The following is an 18,049-nucleotide window of genomic DNA, read 5'->3' on the forward strand; positions in this document are numbered from 1 at the left end:
GCAGATGTATTCTCTTCCTGACAGTTTTCTTCCTGTGAGAAATCCCAGAATTAAAACAAAATGGGAGGTCTGTACTATGTTTCTAACCTGAGTTTAAAAACAGCAGTTTTGTATACAGCCTTGAAAGATGAAATTTGTCATCATGGAAGCCAACAGGAGGTGGGACTGTATGGTGCTACACACGCCAGAGCAGACACGAGCCCTGCTAACCCTGTATACTTACATACATATATATATACACATATATATATTAATTTAGCATTGCGTAACAGCCCCAATCCTTGCCCCAAGTTGCACTCCCATGCCAATAACCCCTCGCTCATTTAGGCCATGTTGGCTCTACCTGTAACAGGGCTGCTGGACGCTCAATGCATCTGATGGAGACTTTAGCAAAAGCTCCCTTTGCCGTTGCTGTTTTGTGCAGTGAGCTTCCTTCTCTCATCCTTCTCTCACCCAGCCATGCCAACACACTTCCTCAACACCTGTCCTGCTGGAAATACGTTAACATGTAACAGGAATACAAACACAGGATTACGAATTGTCAGAGCTGACCTGCCCACAGAGAGGCAGGTACATTTGTAACCACACTGAAGGGGGGTACCCAAAGCTCATTCCTATGGAGTGCTTACACTTTATATTTTGATGAAAATAGTTCTTCATTATTTCAATTTGGAACTGGCTACAATTTCTACTAAACTGCACCAAGCACCACTTGCTGCTTATGTCTGTTCAAAGCTATGTAACATAGACAAGAAATACAGAGAAAGAGGAAAAATGTTGTGAGAAAGGCATCTAAAAATCAAATCACCCTAGGCAGCCTCAGGACAGGGAATAAACAAGCCATTACACATCTACCCTTTAGAAGTCATTCTCCAAAAGAAAAGGAGAAAAGCAAACCAAAAGCTTCTTCATCTGACTGCAGTCTGGCTAGGTCAAAGGCCAGGCAGAACCAGCCACGAATCCTGCATGCAAACTGCAAGCTCTTTCTCAGCAAGGGTTTTGTAGGGCTTGGAGTGGCTTTTTTGGTGGTCTTCATTTGCTTGTGGGGTAGTGGGTTTTTGTTGGGTTGGTTGGTTTTGATACCTGCCGATTCTAACCTAAATCCTCTGGAAAGTGAGACAAAGTATTGGAACAGCACTCACTGAGATCCCACATCTGAGATATAAATGATACTGCTGAGATAGAAAAGGAGAAAGGAATAGTGCTATCTGCTACATAAGTGTAAACAAAAAGCAAACAAACAACAATCTTAACAGCCTATTAATGCAGTAATAAACTTTTCTGTGACAAATGCATGTATACAAGAAAACATTTGCAAACTACTTATTGGTACGCCCACAGGAACAGACATTTATCTGAAGCTCTCAGAAGAAGCAATCTAACATATAAATGACCTACCTATGTGGCACCCTTGCTGACCACGTCCATCCACGGAAAGAAGGATCATTGCTCAGGTGCCTCACGTACCCAGAAAGCATCACCCTTGACCCTGAAGACTTTCCAGCACGCTTTGTTGTCACCCTGATCGCCCCAAGCATTGTGTTACCATGTGCATTCATAATCCTCTGGCTTGCTGCAATTTGCAGAGGCTCCCAGTCCCCTCGACTTGCCAATTGTCTGGCAAATGACCATGGTTGCCCCATTCACCCGAAGACTGTGGCATTCTGGTTGTCACCACCGCATCTGTCAAACGTCTCGGACAACAGCAAAGCTTAAAGCCCATTTTTTGGTGTTGATGAAATATAAGCAAGAAATGTCGTATACAAGGAAAAAATGCTCTGGATTCCAGACATTTTTGAGTTTTTGCAATGTTAGGATTTTTCAATAGTTAGTCATTAAACTTCTCTCTTTTTTTTTATATCCCAAACTAAACACATCACCACAAACACATCACATTTTATTATTATTTCCACTCAAACAGCACATACAAACCCCTTCAGGGCTCAGAGTACACTGTCCTGCTTGAAAATCAGCATCACACCACACAGCTTTCAACATTTCAGACTGGACACTGCAGTGCAACAAACAGCAGGAGGTTCAAAAGGAGGGAGAGAATACTGAAATAAATCCACATGTTTACAGACAGTAACTGCACAAGGAGCCCAGAAAAATAATTAAAGTTCTTGGGGGAAGGGAGAAAGACTAGCAACTCCATTAAGTAAGGCATTCAATGGCTATATCATATTTACAATGGATTATTAGCCTTTCCAGGATATTACATTTAAGCAAACATTCGGTGAATACAAAATAGGATCCCACGGTTAATAAAGTAGACTCACAGCTGGACTTTCAAAAACTGCCAGGATAATGCTAACTCAGAGTGAAGCCAGTCACCAGTTCAGGAGCTGCATTTCGAGAGGCTTGCCCGCTACCAGCACAGAGGCAAGAAATGACTGCATGAGGAAAGACGACGACAAACATAGGCCATTCCCTGAACCAGCTTACCTGCTCTTGCGAGGCTGTCCCCTCACAACTCTTGCTATTCTAGTAAAACTGGGTTTGGGTGATGGATAAGACAACATTTCTCTCTGTTCATCTCCGATTGAGAAGCATTTGCCTCAGCTCTTCTAAAAGCAGTTTGATCCCCATAGATGATCCTCACCCAATGTCTTGCTTCCTACCCTGAGTCACACTCCGTGGCCAGCCACTCACCTTGTACACAAGAGTCTTAAAATGCTTCCTGTTCTTTATCAATCCAGGTTTTACAAGGCTGTTTCTACAGCATTTCCCAACCATATTTCTTGTCCTCACTACCAATGCGTGAGGCATCATTCCTTTTATCTGGGCTGGGATCCGTACTACAGTACTCTAGCATTATAATTCGCCTGTACTAGGCCTCTGAACGCGTTTAACTCATGTGACCAACTAGTTCCTGCTTGCCTCTGAGCTACGGAGAGAGAAAAGCAGTGCTGGACACACTTGAGGGATCACTAGGAGGTGAAAGGGATGTCTAGCGGACTCCACAAAACATTTGCTAACTACACAGCCACAGGCCACAGAAGGCTTCCCCGTCCACCATTACAGGCTTCAGCAGAAGACCAGAAGCCACAATTACAACATGCCACGGCAAGATAAATGGAGAGATGAACGATGAACAGCACAGCCGAGTATCGCACATCCATGGACATCTGCTGCAATAAAGGCATCCTGTGAGCAAGCAGGATACACCACTGGAGGCAAAAGAATTGTTATTCTGCAAGGCAGTGCAGAGCAATTCTTCCGTTTCACAAACATAAAAGCAGAGCACAGAGAAGCAAGTTGAAAAACCATTTTGTTCAACTTGAGTCACCTAAAAGACAGGCGTTTAGCCTAGACTGAAGTCTAGGTGACCCCTTCAGTCCCTCTATAGATAGAGGGTGATTCACCCCACCTGCCTCAGATTTGTGACTTAGACAGCTCAAATGACACCCTTTGCTTTGAGCTAGCTAAACGTATAGCAGGTTTTACCTTGCCCAAATGACTAGCAAAGAGCTGAGCCGTGGTCTCTTCATCCAGAGGGAGATGTAAGCCTACAGTGCACACTACAAGACTGCCGCAGGAATCTGGGCACAGCACACAATCCACATGCAATGGCACATCTGCCCAGCATGGCAGGAGGAACGAAAGGCTGACCACTGGACTGGGGAGGGCACCAAGTCACAGAGTAAGAGCAGGCACGGAGGCAAACACCAGCTGTAGCAGCTATGCCAGAAATGTAGCATAGGCAATTGTTTGTGTAGGCCATAGCTGTCATTTTTAACCTGCGGAGTTGTGCCTTGACATTCCTGATCATTCTGAAAGAGAAACGATTTTTAGAACAGAAGCATACCCAGGGAACAGCTGCTCAAGACCCCTATGCAAAGGGAAGAAGAGAAACACAGGGTCCCTCTTTAGAGCCTGATCCTGACAGGCGGTGCAGAACTCCCCCAGCTTGGGCTCACGCTTCTACTCCTCAACATGAAATGCAGGCACCCAGGTCTTGTTGAGACAGGGGTCTAACATAAACGTGGTGCCAAGCAATTGTTTTACTTGGCTCGGCAATCTCCTGGTTTAAAAACCTCCCATTCCCCACATCCTCCTTTTTAATTGCAAATTGTGCAATGGTTTATTTGCGCATTCTTCATACACATAGAAAAGCCTCTGCCAAAGCAAGTATTTCTAAAAAAAGCAGCTGGGTTAACTGAGGCAGACTGAAAGATCTTTTAGAAACGAGGCTCATTAGGTACTTCACACTAGCGCAGTATAAGCCGTTCATTCAAAACTCAATACACAGACTTCCATTACTAGCGGAAATAAAAGATCCAAGAGACATGGAAGGGGCGAGAGGAAACACATTTGAACATTTCAATCTGTTTTTTTCCTTCCTGGCACCATGAAGCCCGCTAGTTCCAGCTTGCAAGAGCTATTCCACCATGTTCTGATTTCCTACCTGGCTTTAGTCTACACAAACAGGTCAGACTGCCCTGCAGGAGTCTTGGTTTAGTCAGCTCGCTCACTGTCCGTCCCTGCTCTCATCATGAAATCCCACTCAGGAAAGCAGAGCAGGCCACAGGAACAGGCAGCTACTCCAGCTGGAAAGCCTTTTCCCCCTGCCCTCCTCTGATTTCCAATGAAAGATGAAAGCCCACCACAAGCAGCCAGGTCTCTTGCACAGGGCTAGAAATAACAAAAAGGAACTTCCAGGGTAAGGAGAGGGTTCACACTTACACTTCTGTGGTTTTATTCTTTCAAAAACATCCGCAGGTTGTTGCTTCTCTCTCTCTCTTGTGGGGGGATTACAAAAAGATTAGCGCTTTTCATTTTTTAAACAGGTAAGTGAAAACCTGCAAAAGCCAAGTGTGGCTTGACATTAGGTCACTCATTATTCAGTCGAAAAAATATCCACCTCAGCACCAATACCACATGCTTTTTCCCCTCAATAAAACATCCTGTCAATTTTGTCTGAGTGCGATGCCTTGCTAGAAGGGACGGTGTATTCAGAAATTGCAGTTAAGCAGATGAAGGAAAGTGCAAAGGGAATAGTTCTTTACACAAAGAAACACGACCATTGCATCAACTTTTCAGGGGATCAATGGATTCCCCAACAGAGGAGAATAAATCAAGTGAAGCAGTTGCTTCACTATATTACACTGAAAAGATAAAACTGTCAGAGAGCCCAGGGAATTTCGTTTAGCCACTCATCAGCTGCTCAGCAGAACAACTTTGACAGCATACAATTTCCCAAAGTTAGTAGCAAACAACTTTCCAAATACATTTTTAAACACTAATGACCTTTTAAATTGAAACTTCTAGAGACGGAATTATACTACATGTTCCTCCATATACGGGAAAAGTTTCCAGACTGAGCAAAACTTTAATCCTGCTCAGTACTCAACAAGTCATAACTGAACAATCTCTTCTTACAAAATCACACATGAGATTCAAGGTCAGTCAGGTTATTCAATACGCACACAGACAACTGAGATGTGCAAAGAAATTAAAGCCTTCAGCACTGATGACCATCCAATATAGCCCTTCTCTACCCTCACCTGGTGGCAAAGCCCTATCTATGCACATAAATATTGTCTTTTCTTTCTACTGAATTACACCACATGAAGTTGGTAGTCTCCATCGTAGACCTCTTCCATTTCAGGAATCAATCCCAAAACTACACTGGGGCTAAGAAATTAGAAAACATGCAGTTTCTCCAACAACAATTTTAGTAGCTCATATTCAGTGCTTAATTATGAGGGAGCAATGTCTGCTTCTTCAGAAGCTGCAGTGTTGCTTTCATGCTGCTTTTCTTGGCAATGATACCCTTTTCCCTCTCTGATCAGTCAAGACCAGATAAATACTCGGGGATGATTCCCAAATCCTAAAACATCATCTTAAAGTCTGCTTCAAACCTCTAGTTCTTCCCAGCTCAGTGCAACCAGATGCTAAGGTCACCAGTTACTACGTTCAGGATTTTTACTTGCAAGGATCTGAGCCAGCCCCCAAACTCAGGTTTTTCTAATAAAGGATTATTTACTGTTAGTTTAACAAGAACAACAACACTTGCATATTCTCAAGGTCACTTGAAAAACTAGCAGACCTGTAGTGCTATAAATATTTTTTCTTGTCCTTGCGTACTGTTTGTTTATTAAAACCTGTTAAATGCTTGTGCCTCGCAATATGTTTTTTTCCCTACTTAATAACAATAAATCTGCATGGAGTTTCACTTCAGGGAAGACTTTTACATCTCAGTTGCAGGTGATATTCCCTAGAGCCAGACGCTCTGAGACAATTCAATTCTGGTTGTTTTTTTGAAAAACAAGTATATTGCAAAATATGAAGTTTGATACTATGTGCAAGCAAATCATACAGGTCTGATAAGAAATATTAGCATTTTGAAAACAGAGGAAAATCCTACATTAGCGTAAGAGAGAAAATTAGTTAACTATAGATTGTTATTTATTTGTCCCAGTCAGTGGGTACGTCTGCCTTGAGCACCCCAGGATATCACAGCTCATCAGAACAGTGCACAGACGCTTGAAGTTTCCCTGCAAAGAGAGAACACAGAGCTTATCACATGGGCTTCACTGGGGAAGCACAGACTGGGAAGTACTGAGCTACACCACAATCACCTACATGATGAGAGCACAGACTTAGTGTTGAAAGAGGAGTATTTAAAAAAAGAGTTGGCTTGTCAAGCTCAACTCAAACTGCATTTTTGCTTGATATGTGTTTTCCCAGCTGCACAGTAAGAGTCTTTCCAAAAGAGTTTGCCTTCTTATGAAAATAAACAGCTGCTGAAAGTTCCCAGTATCTTCTATGTCTCTAGGACTGAAGATCTTATCCCCTTGTCACTAAACCATCCCCCTCACTCCATCCACCTAATCATGTTTTGAATCTGGTATGGAAAAAAAGCCAGCAACCACAAAATAATATATTTTTTGTTTGTTTGGGAATGTGGAGAAAGACCCAAGGTATACACCCAGCATGAATGGGTATAAGAGGATTTATGTGATGACTACAGTAAACTGACAGCGCCATTTGATTATTGGATGCTACTGGCTAGAGATTTTTGTGAATATATATATATATATATATTTGTAGATATATACATCTTCACGTAAGTATTTAATGCTATTAAATAATCTTACTTATCATCCTCTCCTTTATCAATATACTTCTCAGAGCTTATGTTCAGGCATTTTTATTAGCATTAAATCCAAAGAAATGAGTGCAACAGCAGACATGACTGCCAATATGACCTGAGGTAACAGATTATCCTTCTGGCTTTCTGTCACTAGAAACAGACATTATAAATGACTGCATGACTGGTCCTGGCTTCCTAAATCTTCAACCATAAACACAACTGCTAAAACACAGTATAACTCAAGAGTTAATGCCATCCTCATGTACTCTGACATAACAGCATCAGAAGCACAAAAATAGAAAAAAGGTTGGGTGTTTTTTTCAAGTTTCAATTTGTTCACGATCATTTCCCACCATGTGGAAAAAAAAAAAAAAGGCAGAGAGAACAGAAGAAAAGCAGCAAAAATCTCAGCAAAGGCTCATTTTTAGAGAACAAGGCTAAGCCAACAACCACACACCATTCTCAGCAAGTATCAACAGCCATACAGGCTGGTATTCTCACACAAGCCCACACTCCTTCCACAAATCTTTGAGAAACAGCATTCACTGAAAAAGTACTGGCAGAAACGACAGTGGGGCTTTGCCCATATGAGCCTTCACAGGAGACGAACGCTAATATTCACAGCAGAAATGCTTCCAGCATCAAGTTTGGGTGTGGAAACGAAGTTCAGACAATTATCCAATAAGTCACAGTCAGGCATCTGAACAGTGGGTTCTGCACATATGTCTGAGATTGCCAAGGAAGAGGTGTTAAATCCACCTGAAAAACAAACACCGTGGCATTTTTGTAAACACATAACCAGCTGGAGGAAGTAAGGCTACACGTCTATCCAATCCTTTATCCGATGCAGATGGCGCACACGGTTCCAGTTAGAGCTCCCAAACCTTGCATGGCTTTTGCAGCACTAAAACAAAAAGGAAAATTTGATCCTATGCCTTGGAAACAAGGCTTTGCAGTAGATCTAGCAAAGAGAAAAGAGCCTGCACCCGACAACTGTGCTTAAGGCACTGAACCAGTATTCCTTAGTAGACAGAGGTGATGGTAGATCTGGTGCCTACCAAAAGCCAGGGTCCTTAGCCACACACTTCCCCAGGAATCCCACAATGCTTCTCTAAGGAGACAGTATGACCCAGAAGGAACCATCCAACATCTTCAACACTGGGTGGGGGACCAGAAGTTTACCACTCAGGAGAAGAAACCATTTTCTGGTGTCCAGCATGGTTTATAGCATTTTGGGGAGACTTGCACACTAGCACACCACCTGCCATGCTCATGGTTTATCCTGTGGCTATTTCATCAGCTCTTTCACCAGGACTCAGCCAGGTAAGAGTGATGCCATGGCACAGCAAAGATGAACACAATGGAGACGGGATAAAACCCAAGTTTGAGGCATGCGGAGACTTCATTCCTCAGACTTCTTTACTAATAAGGGCCACAAAAACATTTAGCATGTAGCCCGATCAAGCTCATCAAAGCCACTTGAGCGCCATCACCTTCTTTTCAGCTTCTGTTAGCCCAATTAGAGAGACACTAGTTGACCCCTACTCTGAAAAAAAGGAAAGTATGCCTCTCCATCCCGGCTGTGTGGAGAAGGACAAGGTTCACAGCTACAGTCTGTCGAGTACAGAAAACAAGAGGGAGACTGGCTCGACAGTGAGTAATTCCTCTGGCCTTGATCTCCCTTTCCTTGGCCTTTTTTTTTTGAAATATTCTCCAGACAGCCTCCCATCTGCTTCTTTGCTCTTTTCTGGGGAACGAGTCAGCTCTTCCACTGCTAGATATTCTGACAACAAAACTGCTGTCTCAGGTCACTGCTGGTGTTATATCCAACTGCATGGGAAGTCCTGAGGCTACCTCTCCTGACCCAAGAGAAGAATCTTACAAAAAGGTCTCGAATGGGATATTTTAAAGGCAAATACAAACATGCATGTGAAGACTGAGCTAAATTTACCACGGCTATATTTTCCAAGAAAAATCAGCACCAAAAAGTCTATATTTAGAAAGGTATCTTCTCACAGATTAATGATTAACCCTGTTCTTCCCCCTTTAGATCAAAAGCTGGTGCCCTGGATTAGCATCAGGTATGGTTATTGCTCCCAAACACTGGAATGTTCATCTAAGAAAGAACAAATAAAAAGGCTCTGTATAACGCAAGAAAAATGAGTCACAACATGCTCAATAAAAACAGAAAGACAAGCTAGAGCTTACACAAGGTAGAGTTTAGGAAGGAAATACAAAGCCTCCGTTTGTTGGTCTCAATCATAGAGGTTAAAGTAAATCAAAAAACTGTAACACTGGATGTCTAAACCGAGTACTTCAAAATTAAAATTTCAGAAAGCTCAGACCTTTGTAGCTCGTGTCAGTAAAGCATGCCCTTTAGTTATATGCAGTGCTAACTTAATGGGGATTGCATACAAGCTACTTTAATACAGAAGTACATATACCAACACATACTACATAGTAAGAACGCTCATTTATCATATAGAACCAATATATTATCAGACCTCTAGGAACATTTTCAAACATGAGGTATTCCTGTTCCTGTGCTTAATAGAAATCTGGAAAAATCCAGGACTTCATTTTTACATGAATTCACTGCTTAAAGGATGGGGCAGAGCGACTCTCCCAGCCTTTTAAGTAGTCTGCTGTGAAGAGCACTTCAGTGGAAAGTAGAAATACGCAGTATTTGCATTTAAAAAAAATAATAACAACCCTTCCAGACTCTCAGTGGAGGTTCTTGAGTTCAGCCAGAGTGAAAGGGATTTTATAGCACTTGTCAAGCAGAAAGCATGTGTTCAATAATGAATAAACGAAGCAGATAGAGCTACAAGAAGTCAGCAGCACAGAAGGTGAGCCAGGCTACGGGATTTCACAGCATGTGGCGACAGGGGGCTGTGCTCTGGCTGAAACAAATGGGCAATCCAGAACCTGCTGACACGCTCGCTGTCTGTGGAAACCACATGTGTAGCAACCGAACGTCATCTTCATGCAAGAGGCAACATGCCGGGCTCAGAATATTTTATTGTATTGCCTCTTATTTCAGTTACTCTATTGATCTGAAAATAAAATAAGAGTGTAACAATCTTTGAAATGTGCATAATCTTTGTGTGTTTGTTGGCTAACATATAATAAACTGGCTCTTTAAGACACCGTCCAATCTAAAACACCAGTATGCATAACATTATGTGCATTGGTATATCTTCACGGGAGGGGTGGTTATTAAGCACACTTAGAAGCTCAACATTAATTTTACGCATGAACTCTGCCTACAGGAGGGGAAAAACATCAATATCCCCATTTCAGATGTTTGAAAGCAACCTTGCCACACAGTGATAGACTGATAACAGCAAACCGTTAGGTATTTTTACCTCCGTGTAATGCTAAAATCAGCTCAGGACAGATTTTCCATTACATGGGATTTAAAAAAAATAAAAAAATAGAAAAGGAGTATATTCTTACACTAGCAGCTTAATGCTACTGCCAGAAGCTACTGTAACCCAGATAATAAATTTCCTCCTGTCAATGCAGCCACAGTGCCCTAAGCATTAACCTAATGCCGAGTCCAACTGGCTTGGCTCCACCATGCACCAACAGATCCACTAATCCTCCGGCTGTGCACAAAACCCTGAACAGAGCAATCCGATCCACTCCTCACCCTGCAACTCTGGACTCCAAACGCCACCTGGGAGTGCTCTAGACTTACACCAGGAGAGATGAGAGCTAAGAAACCAGAAGTGGGTTTTGGGCACATCTTGAGCAGATGCAGTTCACAACCTACCTGAGCAGATGGGTTACTCAGAAACTGCAGAAGTGCAGAGGATCAGCATTTAATGGATTTCCACTGCCCAAGTTTAAACGATGGCAGGACAAATTCCACGTGACCACATTTTTTTGGGGGGGAGGGGGGGGTTTGTTCTCTCAGACAAAGCAATCAGATTATCCAAAGGTCAATTATGAAAACCTCTCTGCTTCCCAAGGGAGGGCCATCTGATAGCAATGACTGTAAAGCTGTAAACTTACTCAGTGTCCTTAAAGATACGAGGTGGCAAGAACTGCGCTGTACCAAACAACCCAGATAACTTCCCAAAGATGCATCTAGACCCTATGCATTTTAGGGATTTTCTCATCATACTTTGTTATTTTAATAAATAAAAAATAAGAAATTTGTTATTTTGGGGGTGTTCAAGGAAAGGTTGGAGCTGGTGCTTAGGGACATGGTTTAGTGGGAGACATGGGCAGTAGGGTGATAGTTGGACCAGATGACCTTGAAGGTCTCTTCCAACCTTAATGATTCTGTGATTCAAGACTTAATGCAGAGAGCAGGACCTCAAAGTTAATGCCCAGTTTCAAACACAGTTTTGGGGGAGGGAGGAGCAATACCTGCGCACTGTACCAGGTCTCTCATGTATTTTGAGTAGTTCTGCAATCCTCTCTCAATTTCCTCTATTTACCACAACCGTATTCCTATATGAACAAAGGCCATGCAGTTCATCATACTCACAAAAACTTTTCTTTCAAAGGTAACTGTGATGCTGTAAATAAATAAAGGTATAGAAATAACAGCTTTTTATCAAAGGATTTCAAATTATTTTACTGAGAACTAAAGCCCTGTGAGAACGGTATGTTATTTAGAACCAGTCCCTTTGCCTGATCCATGGAAAACCTATTTCAAGAGCGCACAAAAACACAAGAACAACTGAGGCGACTTGCTTAATTCCTGCCAGCCTGAAAGTCTGATGTCTGTGCCAGCTCTTCCCCTGTGTTCCAGGAAAAGCTGCTATTACCACTTCAGAAACAGTGACACAGGGAGGCAGAGAAAGTTATTCCTCTTCTTTTTGCCAGTTCTGTCAAGCTGTATATCCCCTTTTGCACAAACTGAGACTTTTTTTGTTTGTTTGTTTCCCAAAAAAAGAAATTACTGATAAAACTTAAAAAAATAAAATCGGATGAAGATTATCTGGCAAAACACTTCTGATGTTGGCTCCCCATAGGGTATGCACAATGAAATGGATGGTGAGAAAATGTAGCCCTTCTGATAAAACTCCCTGACTTCAGTTCCTTGGTGCTCTGAAAAAGCAGCACCGCTAGCGAATGCCTCATTCCCATCCAGTCCTGAAGTCAGGCAGCACCATGCAGATTCGTGCATCTGGCAAGAGAGATGTCTAGCAGCGTTATGGAAGGAATTGTGCAAGCAGAGACACCTCCTCCTTCTGCACGGCCCCATCTCTTCCACCTCCCCTGGGCTCTGGCACACAGACAAGGTTACACAAGGAGTGGCTGTGAACTTACTATACGTGGGTTACTCCACAGCAAAGCTTCCTCTGTAGCACATCTCGAGGTATAAGCATGATGGCAGAACTTCTCTCGTTAGGATCTGAGCAACCCTGACACCACAGTGCATTTACTCAGCTGGAGAACTCCAGGTAACATTGGCTACAGCACCAGGGAAGGCAAGGAAACGAGGTACTTAATGCTCGGTGTCAAGCACAAATGCACCGACCTCCTTTTAAGCAAGCTCAATGCTGCTTATGGCAGAAGGGAGAGGCACCATCAGCACCATACAAATCACATCCTGGGGCACAGGGGAAATCTGGAACGCTGGCAGAGGTGAAAAAGGAGGCAGAGTAGCTGGCTTGCCAGTGTTTCCTTAAATCATGCATATGTCCTTAAGGCCAGTCTCGATATCAAACAATTGTCGGCAACATTTTCTTTATGGCAAGAATAAAAAGGTCCCCCCAAAAGAAAAGCAACATAATGAATACCCTAAAACAAACAATGCAAGATAAAAATAGAAAACAAAGAAAAAAAAGACAAAAAACAGAACAACAATAATTTGGGTAAACTTGTTAACCATTCAGGTTGAACAAAGACCTACTAAAATTGCATTAGGGCTACATTTGTGATAAATTAATACCGTACAAAAACCTGCGGGATTTTAATTTCACACAATTTCACGCACATATAAACAACAGCGGATCGATTTAATCATGTTATGGGAAGTACTTAGGATAAAAATTCAGTAAAAGGATAGCGTTACACTGGAAATAGCTCACGAAACTAACTCAATCTTCAGCTGTTGTATTTTGGGCTGTTTTCAAATTATTTAACAGGGAAAACATATTCAAAAGGCTTACAAAAAATATCTACTAAGTTTAATAAATCTTTGTCTGCCGATAAAGATCACAGTTTAACAATGAGAGGTCCAAAAGGCAAGGCGTTTTCGGTGTTGGCAATAATCCTGCAGCCACCTAAGATCTGATTTGAATATGCAAATATGAAGAGTTGAGTCCTGTGCATCTTACCATTTTCAACAGTATTCAGAGCAGGCAAAAAAACAGCAGCAGTTTCCAACTGAAACAAAACATATGTCTCTGTTGGCCATTTCTGAAGACTTTTCTTAGCATTTGGCTAAAGACTGAACACCACTCTTCCCCAGATAACCAGCTTTTCCAAGCTGGTTGATGTACCTATAAGAAGTCTGAGTGGCATTCAGCAGCTCTTGCAGTTTGCCTACATGGTGCAGCCAAGCAAGTAAGTGGCAGAAAAGTGGCTGTGAAATCTTTTGTGAGGGAAATGGTACAGACTGCATAAGGTGCAGTTAAAGTCATTGTCAAAAAAAAAATTAGAAAAATGTCTTCCCAAAGCAAAGAGAGAACTATAAAAATTGGGTATCTCAACACTCTACTCACAGAGGAAACCATTTTAAAACTATTTTACAATATTTCAGACTGCTGTGGCTCTGTCAGTATTATCTCTGTGACCCCAGCATTATCCCTGTAAGGAAATGAAACAGAAGTGGGGAAATACACTGCTGGGAAAATGGTGATACTAGTGTAAGTGAAGGGGCAGGCTAAAAAGCAAACATGAGCCCTGAGAGTAATCTACACATATAAAAGTTTTCAGGGACTTGCTGAAGCAGAGATGGAAGGACAGCAAAGAGGGAGATGGAAAGGGAGCATAAAGATAGCCGTAGTGAATGCAATAAGTGTACACAGCATATAGTGATATGCTTCACAAAATCTGGAGGCATTCCAGCACCTTTGTGAGATGAGAGAACAGAAAGCCCTGAGCCCAAACATTCCTTTTCTGATACTTGCAAGGTGCAGATGTGAATAGTGATGCAGTCAAAAAAACTATTCTTTATATTTAAAATACATTTTTCATGTTACACATTTTTAAAATAAAAATAATATAAAATGTGTAATTTAGTTTTGGAGTATGAATAAACTTACCAAGATGTCAGAAATTATTTCTCATCGAAGCATCAGCGCCTTCCAAAGTTAGCATTTCCTCAAATATTTACTGGCAACATTGTAAACACCTGAAGAAAAGATCTTCAGCTGCAGTTTGCTGCACTACTAATCCAAACACTGTCCTACCTTCACTGCTCCATACCTAAGCCTCCGCCACCTCTGCATCTGCAGAAGCTCACTGGCTTTAAGACAGTATCATTCTTAAGCACCAGGCTCAAGTGCTTGTTAAGGGATGAGCCTTTGAAAGGTTTCCCCTTTATCAATAGCTCTGTATGAATAGTTTCAGTCTTGCTAATGGCCTTGGAGGCAGAGAGAGAGAAGCCTTTTCATTCAGAGGTCAACCCTGAACAAACACAGCAGTGCCCTGTCTCCCGACTCAGATAAGGGTCAACAGCCATTCATTTCCCCTAATCAGATCCGAGTAGAAACTTGCTCTGTAGCAACTATATTACCTTCCTGTTTTCCTCCCAGGCCCCAGGAATAAGTAGGTATTGATAGCTGAGCTCAAATCCACAACGTTTCATGAAGCACTACAGAAGCAGTGGATTGGCAAAATGTTACGCACAAGTGTGGGATGCTGTTCAATCAGAGATCTGAGGATGTGTTTAGAGGAAGAGGTACATACCTGAACTGCGTATTTCATGTATATCTGCCTCTGGCATGCTCCTTCCAGGCATTCAGGAGCATGACATGGAAATGGCTTGCTCCAGGTGACCTCAACCTCTTAAGCAGCAGCTATTAGAGACCTTTCAGCTACCCTAAACGCCCTTGCAGGCTGCCTGGTGCTAACCACGGTGCTAACTGCACAAAGGGGAAAAAGTTAAATGCAGTTATTGACCTATCTAAAAAGAAAAGCATAGACACCTCTCCGGAAAACAAAACAAAACAAAACAAACAAACAAACAAACAAAAAAAAAACAATGCAGGACAGAACTCCTAAAGAGAAAGCAGGCCCAGGTCCAGCCTTTATGCTGTTTTTTTCCATCCCCATATGCATACCCTCCTGTCATGCAGGCCTTCTACTACATGCAAAGACACAAATGTCATGTGTCAGCCCAAGGAATAAGCTGCAGAACATCCAGTACACAGTTTTCAATTTTTTACAAAAGTCACTATGCAGAGAAGACACCAGGGGAGGTTCAGGTTGGAAATGAGAAGACATTTCTTCTCAGAAAGAGCAGTCAGACATTGGAACGGGTTGCCCAGGGAGGTGGTGGAGTCACCGTCCCTGCCAGTGTTCAAGGAAACGTTGGACCTGGTGCTTAGGGACACGGTTTACTGGGTGACAGTGGTAGTAGGGTGATGGTTGGACCATATGATCTTGGAGGTCTCTTCCAACCTTAATGATTGCGTGATTCTAAGACCCAGAAATATAACCCATCCAAGGAAGAGCCGTTCCTCACTTGCTTTCGGTTTCCATCCTGCAGGCTGTGACCTTTTATCCTTGTTTTGCACCAACCAGCAGAAACTTGCTTCATTCGCTAACGTTAAAATCCCAACCTGCAGATATCTGGACCTTATTCTGCTACCCTGGCTTCCCAAACTTGAGCAGGCCAATTAATTTTGTTAAGCCTATTTCAGGAGTGCTGGGTTATCAGGCCCTAGCTTTTGTAATTAAATTTTCATAGCAATAGCTTGTCATCTTAACTGTTCGAATTGAGGAACCTATCATTAACCAAAAGATACCACTCACACGTTATGGCAGAGTGGGTGTTATGGAGATAGAGAGCGATTAGAAAGGGCAAAAATCAGCTTGGGGACCGTGGCAGCAATATGGAGCGCATTTAGTAGCAATTATATTTAACAAATAATTTTACATCCTGGGCCTGTAATTACTTTACACAGAACTAAATTACCATCACCAAGAGGACAAAAAAAAAAAAAAAAAAAAAAAAAAAAAAAGAAGCAGAACTGTAGGTGATCCAAAGTAAATATTTTAATAATCAGAAAAATTGGTGATGTTCACCAATTCTTCCACCACAACAATGGTTGAAGAGAGGGGCTCAGACCAACAAGAAGTATTTTTCACCACGTGGTGCACTAGCTTTTCAATTAGCAGTCTTTCTAGCCTTTTTCAAGTTTACTGCATCCTCCTCCGCTCCGCTTAGAGTAAAATGAACCACATTCCATGTGCAAGATGCACTTTTCTTTGAGTAAGTATCTCCAGGCAGACTAAACAAGCCATGAGGTATTTAAAAATACACATACCACAGACAAGCTTTTTGCATTTGTATTGGCCCATCTAATTACATACATTCTGTTCCCTTCCAAGGCTTTTCTTTCTTGAAAAAGCAGCCATCAGTAGAGAAGAGTGACAGAGACAAGAAGTTGACCCTAACGCTCATTTTCTATTTTTTCATTTCCAGCTTTTTGGAAATTATCTGTAATATTCACTCTTCTGCCACTTTTATGCACAGATTTCAATGCAAATCCTTGCTTAGAAAGATTCCATTTCATAAATAATGGTGGCAGGGAGTCAGGCACTCTAGAAACAAAAGTACATTAGCAAACCACTTTGGTACATTACATATTCAGTGAAAGACGTAGAAAGAGTATGATGGTTTAAAAATCACATTGGTTTACTGGATTATGAAAAATTGATAGAAGAAGAGATCCTATGAACCGTTCAGAGCCATAGTGGAGTCCTGCTTCCCACCACTCCTATTCTCCCGACAGCTGGTAGAGCTGTGAACTGAAAACCAGAAGCCACTGAAAGTGAGGCGATCCTCCTTCCAGGACACAGATAAGGGCATATGCATGCAGGTGAGCACAAAGTACCTGAGACAGAACAAAGGCAGCTGCTTTCTGGGCAGTGGAAGCTGAGTAACCTTTTCTTACCTTTCCCTATATGTACCAGTTGGCCAGCATTAAAGACGATGAGTGCAAGCAAGCTGCTCTTCTGATACAGTCGTAACACTATCCTCGCAAAGCGTGTGCTACAGAGAGTATAAGAATACACTATACCCTCAATGTGGAAGAAATCTATGCTTGAACAAGTGTAAAAGAAAGCATACAACTCTAGGCAGAGCTGCACTCAAAAGGACAGAAGTGCCAAGACTGTAGAAATCCACATTTTCGCTTGGGTAGCCAAAGAAAAGGGACTGTTTTAGTTTGGTCAAAGGCCAATTTAATTAAAAGAGTAGATTGCACCTTACCCTTAAGGCAGACAGACCTGAGGGAAAGGAGCAGAATGTCCAAGCACTGCCTCACATTTTATTCATATTGTTACTATACTAAAAAGCTATACAAGTGTGTCAACACTGATTTAAACACAAGACAGACTGTTCCACCTGCAGTGGGTGTTTTCAGTGAGGGAGAGGCTAGAAATAAGGAAGGTGAGGAGGGAGAACAAAATTGGAAACATAAACAGAGACTGAGGAGATAAATGCAATTCCCAGCCTCACCAATCCAAAGCAAAAGTCAGCATTCCTCTCCACTTGGTTAATTGCATTTACTGATCAATTTCCGTTCCTACAAGTGGAAACATCTCAAGAAAGATTATTTTAACATTTTCATGCACTATCACAGCATGAGAATGTTGCATTTGTAAAACCTCCCAAAGGTTAAAAAGGGACATTGCAGATCAGTGTACAACGTATACGTAGATTTATTTAAAACTTAGACAGAAATGATTATTTTTTAAAATATTTCCTTTCTCGGGACTATGTACAACTGCATTAACGAATGTATATTTATT

The 18,049-nt window shown here is 41.9% G+C and overlaps 1 protein-coding gene across 7 annotated transcripts in view; it reads right to left on the minus strand.

The window, feature by feature from the left end:
• CARMIL1 (capping protein regulator and myosin 1 linker 1) overlaps nt 1-18,049 on the minus strand; it is a 186,813-nt gene that overhangs the window by 159,256 nt on the left and 9,508 nt on the right. Inside the window, exons 1-2 of one of the 7 annotated variants that reach the window (XM_035550591.2) lie at nt 1,399-1,719; nt 344-490 (exon numbers count right to left, since the gene is read on the minus strand). The exons of 3 other annotated variants lie outside the window; for them this stretch is intronic. In XM_035550591.2, coding sequence (XP_035406484.1) covers nt 344-442 — 99 coding nt within the window. In that variant the 5' untranslated portion in view covers nt 443-490; nt 1,399-1,719. Of the gene's footprint in view, nt 1-343; nt 491-1,398; nt 1,720-18,049 lie in introns of those variants that run through there. 3 more of the 7 variants (XM_035550594.2, XM_035550593.2, XM_035550595.2) reach the window with 3 other exon arrangements.

This window comes from Cygnus atratus, chromosome 2, assembly GCF_013377495.2.
Source record: "Cygnus atratus isolate AKBS03 ecotype Queensland, Australia chromosome 2, CAtr_DNAZoo_HiC_assembly, whole genome shotgun sequence".
NCBI classification, from domain to species: Eukaryota; Metazoa; Chordata; class Aves; order Anseriformes; family Anatidae; genus Cygnus; species Cygnus atratus.